The following is an 8893-nucleotide window of genomic DNA, read 5'->3' on the forward strand; positions in this document are numbered from 1 at the left end:
AAGTGTTATTTTTTTGTTTTAAGAATTAGACTATGACAGGGAGAAAGGCAAACCATCAGAGACTCTTAAATACAGAGAACAAACTGAGGGTGGAATGGGGGAGGCAGGGAATAGGTGATGGGCATTGAGGAGGGCCCTTGTTGGGATGAGCAGTGGATGTTGTATGTAAGTAATGAACTACAGGAATCTACCCCAAAAACCAAGAGCACACTTTACACACTGTGTTAGTCAATTTGACAATAAATTATATTAAATAAAAAAGAATTAGACTATGAAACATAGAAGCAAAGGAAGAAGTCACTAAGGAGAAAAAGCTTGTTAGATTTGACTTGACAAAAATAAATTTGTGGAAAAATACCATATGATTAGATTGCAGAAGACAAATAGAATATTTGCAATAAATAGGGCAGTACAGTTGGCCTTTGAATAACAGTGTTTAGGGGTACCAACACCCTGCCACAATTTTTGACTTATCCCAAATTTTACTAATACTGTTGACCAAAAGCCTTACTTATAACATAAACAGTCAATTAGCAAAGTATTTTTATATGTATTATATACTGTATTCTTACAATAAAGTAAGCTAGAAAAAAGCAAATGTTATAAATTATATAAAATTACATAAAATAATGAAAAAATTACTGAAATCATAATTCAATCATAATTAAAATCACAGTTACTGTACTGTATGTATATTTATTGGAAAAAGGCCCCATATAGGTGGGTAAGCAGCACTAGGATAAGAATGGTGGCAGCAGTGGGCCTGGCCCTGGAATGGTAGGGTTCCACAGCCTGGTAACCTCTACTGAGCGATGGCAGCCACTGGGTAGGCCTGTAGGTGGCGACAGCACCCTTGAATCACAGTATAGCTGCCTAGAGGTGTACCACCAGCCTGTGGCCATTGGCAGCCACAGCCTCATGTGAATGTTCTGGCCTCCAGGAGCCACCATGGGGAGGAGCATTCTGCCCTTGGCCAGGGAGGGTCCTAGGTCCAAGGAGGACCAGGGCAGGGAGGAGGGAATACGAAGAATGCTGGACTTCCTGGGCAGCACCGACCTGCACTCTGGGGGGTGTGTCTCCACTTCAGCCTCACCTCCTGTCCACCAGTCCAGGGCTTTCAGCCTGACCACTCTGCTGGCACACAAGGACCTGAAGCTGTGTCCAGTTTGGGGCTTCTGGGAGCTGCTGACAGCTGGTGACAGCCTCAACAGGTTGCCCAGGTACTCATTTGGGCAACAGGCACAACCTCTGCACTAGTCGCTTTCAATTTGGTCCCATCGGTGGGCAGTTGTAAATGCCTGTGGCTTTTGCCATCAACTCAAAGGGGAGAAAAAAGTGTGTAAGTGGACTTGGCGCGGTTCAAACCCATGTTGTTCAACAGTCAACTATAGAACACCTAAAATATGAAGGAACTTTTGCAAATAAAAAAATTATTTAAGATAAAATAGTAAAATAAGTAGTGGACATAGGCATGAACAGAAGAGGAAATACAAGAGACAAACATAAAAACAATCATCTTTACTAGTAGAAATGCAGTTAAAAAAGTGAATGCCATTTTCTGATCAAATTAGCAAAGAAAAAATAATCAGTATAATTTGTTAAATTATTAAACTGATAGTACTAAATGAATGCTGGTAAGAATCAAACTTAATCTGCTCTTAGGAAGGTCAGTTGATGGAACATTACCCTTCAGGAGGACAATCTTAAAAGCCTTAAAACAATTCATGCTGTAAAATAGGGAATCTAGAAATATACCCAAGTACAGATCGATACATGAAACTGCCAGTATTCAACTAGTTTTGATGTACAATACTGGCACTTTCATAAAGTTCAGCCTAAGATATATGTAGGTTTAGTGTATGAGAAAGATGATTTAACAAGTCAGTGTGGGGAAAAATGGATAAAAATGAATGGTTTGGAGAGAGCTGGCTAGCCAGTAGGTAAAAAGAAAGGGGACCCCTACCTTACTTCTTAGATCACACCATATTCCAGATGGGTCAATGATATAAATATGTTGATTGAAATAGTGAAGTAGTACTAGGAAAAAGCATTTGTAAGTCTTGTAAACCAAGACACCATGAAGGAAGATCAATGTATTTGTTTTAATTCCATAAATAAAGTAAAAATCAATCAGGAAAATAATTGTAACATATATGACAAAGAGCTATTTTTCTTAATATTCAAAGTACATTCACTATGTACTAAGAAAATAGCAAATTCTACTGAAAAATGGGCAAAGGATGAGATTATTTAAGTCATAGGATATTATAAACATTTAATATTAATAAACATTAAAAGATGTGCAGCTTCACTGATAAAAGCTAATTAAAACATGATTCCATTTTCTATCCACCAGTTTGGTAAAAATTATAAAGATTTATGATAGGCTTTCTCATAAACTGTTGGTAAGTATATAAATTGGTTCATCTTTTTGAAGGGCAATTTGGCAGCATCTACCAAACTTTTAATCCAGCAGTTCTAGTTCTAGTAAATTACCCTGCAGAAATATATATAGATACATATTTTTAATGATCATTTAAAGATTAGGAATGTATACTAAAAGCCTTAAAATGTTCATGTGCCTTGGCTCAGCCACTCCACTTCTGGGGATTTTTCCCTAATGGGGTTGATTGGGTATGTGTGTATATCAGGATCTTCAGTATTTATCTCAGCATTTTTATAACGAGAAAGATAACCATAAGTGTTCCATTGGTTGATTCAGTTTTGGGGTGTGTGTATGTGTGTATAAAATAGAATATTATCTGGTCATTACAAGTGGTGGTGATAGGACCCTTAGTAAAAGATGTTCATGTAAGAGAAAAGCAGCAGCATAAAAGTTTCACTGTTTCATAAAAATAAAATTTAAAGTATGTATCTACATAGAAAATGGTAAGAATAAATCCTACAATGTCAAAGTTGTATCTCTGGGTGCTCAAATGATGGATGATTTTTAAATACATGAACATGCTTTCACAATTTTCTTCCAAGATCATGTATTACTTGTGTGGTTTTAAAAACCTGATCTATCCATGTGTTTCATTTAATGCTGAATTTTGAATTCTCTCATTTTTTATCATTTAGATGAATCTTCAAGAGCAATTTTAAAATTCAGTTTTTTGTGTTGTTTTTTTTTACTGTGAAGAGACTGCTGCCATATTGAAAATACTATTGCCTAATCTTGCTAAGTGAAAGAAAAATAAAAATACTGTTTCCTTATTTCCTAGTGGGAAAGCAAAACTGTCCTGCGCAATGAGCCTTTGGTTTTAGAAGGAGGCTATGACAACTGGCTACTTTGTTATCCCCAGTATACAACAAATGCTAAAGTCACTCCACCCCCACGAGGCAAGAATGAAGAGGTGTCTATCTCATGTATGTATGTGAAAATTTTTGTTTAAAATTGCTTTGGTAAAATAAACTTCATGTTCTTACAGTAGTGTTCTTGGTTGTGTGTTTAGTTATCCTACTGGATAGCAGTTTGTTTTCATGCGTAAAAAATATAAGATGTCCACATCCTAGAAGTTAATGTTTAATTCTTTAAGATTGTTGTGGTTGTCACTTCATTTACTTTATCTTTATCACATAGTAACATGCATGAGATATGTAACTACTATTTATGGGGTTTGCTGTTCTTTCATACCTATTATTCTTTTGGGAATTTTAGTGGATTTTACTTATCCTTCACTGGAAGAATCAATTCCTTCTAAACCTACTGCCCAGATGCCACTTCCTTCTGTAGAAATAAATGAAAATACAGAATTTTTAAATGATCAAGATGAGAGAATGGCACCACTGAACATATCAACTCCAATTGAGTCAATTGCTGCTTCTAAATCTGATGTTTTACCCATAATTCAGCCAGTGCCTGTTGTAAAGAATGTTCCACAGGTATGTGTTTGATTTCTTTTAACTGTATTGTTTCTCTTTTTTAATATTATGTTAAATACATAGTATACAAATGAAATTTTATTTATAAGCTTTTATGTTTTAGGAAGAAAAATACCAGTGAGAAGAATTTATATGTTTTGGTGCCTTTTGGCTATAAAGATTTTGCATTATAATTCAGTCCTGTTACCACAGCAGTGATAAAATAGATAATTCAAAAGATTTCAAAGCCAGCTAGCAGTGTGTTTACTGTAGGAAGTACCAGTAAAAGATTGTATTATGACAGAAAACGTGAAGATTTTCAGGGTTTTCTTGTATTGTAATTTAACCCATAGTATTTTCCCAAATAGTTTGGCTTAAAGATGATAACGTGATGTCAATACATTGGTTTCAAAATAATACTGTAGTTCCATTTCCTTAGAATTTGACATGTAAATAACATGCATAGTTTTTGTTGTTATTTCCTTTGTTATTATTATAGGTGCCATACAATATTCTATTAGTTTTAGATGTACAACACAGTGATTAGACCTTTATATACCTTATGAAATGATCACCATAAGTCTAGATTCCATCTGTGAACCGTTCAGTTATTACGATATTATAGAAAATGTAGTCTATGCTGTACTTTTCATTCTTGTGACTTATTTATTTCTTAACTATAAGTTTGTGCCTCTTAATCTCCATCACCTATTTCACCCGTTCTTCCCAAACACCTCCCCTCTGGCAACCATAAGTTTGTTCTATTTATTTATGAGACTTTTTCTGTTTTGCTTTGTTTGCCTTGCTTTTTAGATTATACATATATATAAGTGAAATCATAAAGCACTTGTCTTTGTCTGACTTATTTCACTCAGCATAATACCCTCTCGGTCCATCCTTGTCACAAATGGCAAGATTTCATCCTTTTTCATGGCTGAGTATTACATTACTATATAGATAGCACATGTTCTTCATTCATCTGTTGATGAATACAAGTTGTTTCTATATCTTAGCTTTGTAAATACTGTAATTAACTAGGGTTCATATATCTTTCTGAATTAGTGTTTTTATTTTCTTCAGATGAATGGAATTATCAAAGGTGGAGTTGCTAGACCATATGGTAGTTCTCTTTTTAATTTTTTGAGAAATTTCCATACTGTTTTCTCTGGTGGCTGCACCAATTTACATTCCCACCAACAGTGCACCAGTGTTCCTTTTCATCACATCCTTACCAACATTTTCTAGTTTTGTTCTTTTTTTTTTTTTAATGTTTATTTTTGAGGGAGAGAAAGAGAGAGAATGGGGGAGGGGCAGATAGAGAGGGAGACAGAATCCAAAGCAGGCTCCAGGCTCTGAGCTGTCAGCACAGAGCCCAACGTGGGGCTTGAACTCACGAACCATGAGATCATGACCTGAGCCAAAGTTGGATGCTCAACCTGCTGAGCCACCCCAGCGCCCCTCTATTTTTGTTCTTTTTGAGTTTACCCATTCTGACAGGTGTAAAGTGATACCTCATTGTGATTTTAATTTGCATTTCCCTAATGATTAGTAATGTTGAGCATCTTTTCATGGTTTTCTTGGCCATCTGTATGTCTTCTATGGAAAAATGTCTATCAGGTCCTTGGCCCTTTTTTTTTTTCCTAATTTTTTTTTTCCTTGGCCCATTTTTAAATCAGATTGTTTTGTTGGGTGTTGAGTTGCGTGAGTTCATGTGAGCAGGGGAGGGAGAGAGAGAGAAAGAGAGAATCCCAAGCAGGTTCCACGCTCAACATTGAACCTGACACAGGGCTCAATCCCACAACCCTGGGATCACAATCTGTGCTGAAATCAAGAGTCAGACACTAAACCAACTGAGCCACCCAGACACCCACATGAGTTCTTTATATATTTTGGATATTAACCCATTATCATATGTGTCATTTGCAAATATATAATCTAATTCAGTAGGATGCCTTTTCATTTTGTTGATGGTTTCCTTCACTGTGCAAAGCTTTTTAGTGTGATAAATGAGTCCCATTTGTTTATTTTTGCTTTTGTTGCCCTTGGCTGAGGAGACACATCCAAAAATATTGCTAGGATCAGTCTCCAAGAATTTACTACCTATGTTTTCTTTTAGGAGTTTTATGGTTGCAGGTCTTACATCTACATCTTCAATCCATTTTGAGTGTACTTCCTTATTGCTAAAGAAAGTGTGGTCCAGTTTCATTCTTTGCATGTAGCCATTTCAGTCTTACCAACACCATTTATTGAAGAGATTGTCTTTTCCCCATTGTATATTCTTGCCTCCTTTCTTATAGATTAATTGACCATATAAGGGTGGATTTATTTCTAAGTTCTCTATACTGTTCCATTGATCTGTGCAGCTGTTTTTTAATGCCAGTACCATATTGCTGATTACTGTAGCTTTGTAGTATATCTTGGAATCTAGAATTGCAACACCTCCAGCTTTGTTCTTCTTTGTCAACATTGCTTTGGCTATTGGGAGTCTTTTGTGGTTCCATACAAATTTCAGGATTTTTTTTGTTCTGGTTCTGTGAAAAATTGTATTGGTAATTTTATAGAGATTGTATTAAATCTGTATGTTGCTTTGGGTAGCATTGATGTTTTAACAATATTAATTCTTCCAATCCATGAGCACAGTACATCTTTCCATTTTTCTCCTCTTCAGTTTCTTTCATCAATGTCTTAAAGTTATAAGAGTATAGGTTTTTCACCTCCTTGATTAAATTTATTCATAAATATTTTATTCTTTCTGATGCGGTTGGAAATCGGATAGTTTTCTCAATTTCCCTTTTTGATGCTTCATGATTAGTGTGTAGACACAACAGATTTCTGTATATTGATTTTGTATTCTGCAACTTTACTGAATTCATTTATTCTAATAGGTTTTCTGGTGAAGTCTAGGGTTTTCTACATAGATTGTCATGTGATTATAGATAGAACCAGTTTTACTTCTTCCTTACCAATTTGGATGTGTTCTATTTCTTTTTCTCATCTGATTGCTATCTATGGCTAGGACTTCCAGTGCTATGTTGAATAAAAGTACCAAGGGTAGATATCCTCATTATTAAAGCAAAATCTTTTAGCGTTTCACCATTGAGTATGATGTTAGGTGTGGGTTTGTTATATACTCTTATATGTTGAGAGCTTGTTGAGAGTTTTAGCATAAATGGATGCTGAGTTTGTTGAGAGATAATAGCATAAATGGATGCTGAGTTTGTTGAGAGTTAATAGCATAAATGGATGATGAATTTTGTCAGATGCTTTTTCCACATCTGCTTGAGATGATCATATGGTTTTTATCCTTCATTTTGTTAATTGATTTGCAGGTATTGAACCATCCCTGTATCCCTGGAATAAATCCCTCTTGGTTGTGGTACAAGATCCTTTTAATGTACTGTTGAATTCAATTTGTTCATATTTTGTTGAGGATTCTTGCAGCTCACTTCATCAGGGATATTGGTTACTAATTTTCATTTTTGTAGCGTTTTTGCCTGCTCTTGGTATGAGGGTAATGCTGGCCTTGCACAATGAATTTGGAAGCGTTCCTTCCTCTTCAATTTCTTGGAATAGTTTGAGAAAAATAGCTATTAACTCTTCTTTGGTAGAAGTCACATGTGAAACTATCTGTTCTTGGAATTTGGATTGTTGGGAGTTTTTGATTACTGATTCAATTTCATTACTAGTACAGGTGTATATCAGAGATGCTGTTCATTCAAATCCAGGCCACCACAATAAAGTGCATATCACAACAAAGCAAGTCAGTAAATTTTTGGTTTTCCCATTCATATAAAAGATCATTACATAAAGAATGAATGGTCAACCAGGCAATTAGAGAAGAAATTAAAAAATATATGGAAACAAATGAAAATGAAAATACAACAATCCAAATGCTTTGGGATGCAGTGAAGGCAGTCCTGAGAGGAAAATACATCACAATCCAGGCCTGTCTCAAGAAACAAGAAAAATCCCAAATACAAAATCTAACAGCACACCTAAAGGAAATAGAAGCAGAACAGCAAAGACACCCCAAACCCAGCAGAAGAAGAGAAATAATAAAGATCAGAGCAGAAATAAACAATATAGAATCTAAAAAAACTGTAGAGCAGATCAATGAAACCAAGAGTTGGTTGTTTGAAAAAATAAACAAAATTGATAAACCTGTAGCCAGGCTTCTCAAAAAGAAAAGGGAGATGACCCAAATAGGTAAGATCATGAATTAAAAAGGAATTATTACAACCAATCCCTCAGAAAGACAAGCAGTTATCAGGGAATACTGTGAAAAACTATATGCAACAAACTGGACAACCTGGAAGAAATGGACAAATTCCTTAGCACCCACACACTTCCAAAATTCAAACAGGAAGAAATAGAAAACTTGAACAGACCCATAAGCAGAGAAGAAATTGAATCAGTTATCAAAAATCTCCCAACAAATAAGAGTCCAGGACCAGGGGAATTCTACCAGACATTTAAAGCCGAGATAATACCTATTCTTCTCAAGCTGTTCCAAAAAATAGAAAGGGAAGGAAAACTTCCAGACTCATTCTGTGAAGCCAGCATTACTTTGATTGCTAAACCAGAGACCCAGCAAAAAAGAACTGCAGGCCAATATCCCTGATGAATATGGATGCAAAAATTCTCAATAAGATACTAGCATATCGAATTCAACAGCATATAAAAAGAATTATTCACCATGATCAAGTGGGATTCATTCCTGGGCTGCAGGGCTGGTTCAACATTCGCAAATCAATCAACGTGATACATCACATTAATAAAAGAAAAGAACCATATGATCCTGTCAATCGATGCAGAAAAAGCATTTGACAAAATTCAGCATGCTTTCTTAATAAAAACCCTCGAGAAAGTCGGGATAGAAGGAACATACTTAGACATCATAAAAGCCATTTATGAAAGCCCACAGCTAATATCATCCTCAGTGGCGAAAAACTGAGAGCTTTCCCCCTGAGATCAGGAACACAACAGGGATGTCCACTCTCACTGCTGTTGTTTAACATAGTGTTGGAAG

The 8893-nt window shown here is 35.5% G+C and overlaps 1 protein-coding gene across 1 annotated transcript in view; it reads left to right on the plus strand.

Annotated features, from left to right (window-relative positions):
- USP8 (ubiquitin specific peptidase 8) overlaps positions 1-8893 on the plus strand; it is an 81409-nt gene that overhangs the window by 43327 nt on the left and 29189 nt on the right. The window contains exons 9-10 of the mRNA XM_040492673.1: positions 3225-3369; positions 3662-3885. Coding sequence (XP_040348607.1) covers positions 3225-3369; positions 3662-3885 — 369 coding nt within the window. The remainder of the gene's footprint in view (positions 1-3224; positions 3370-3661; positions 3886-8893) is intronic.

The sequence above is a fragment of the Herpailurus yagouaroundi genome, unplaced genomic scaffold (assembly GCF_014898765.1).
Source record: "Herpailurus yagouaroundi ecotype Mexico unplaced genomic scaffold, PumYag 184, whole genome shotgun sequence".
Lineage (NCBI taxonomy): Eukaryota > Metazoa > Chordata > Mammalia > Carnivora > Felidae > Herpailurus > Herpailurus yagouaroundi.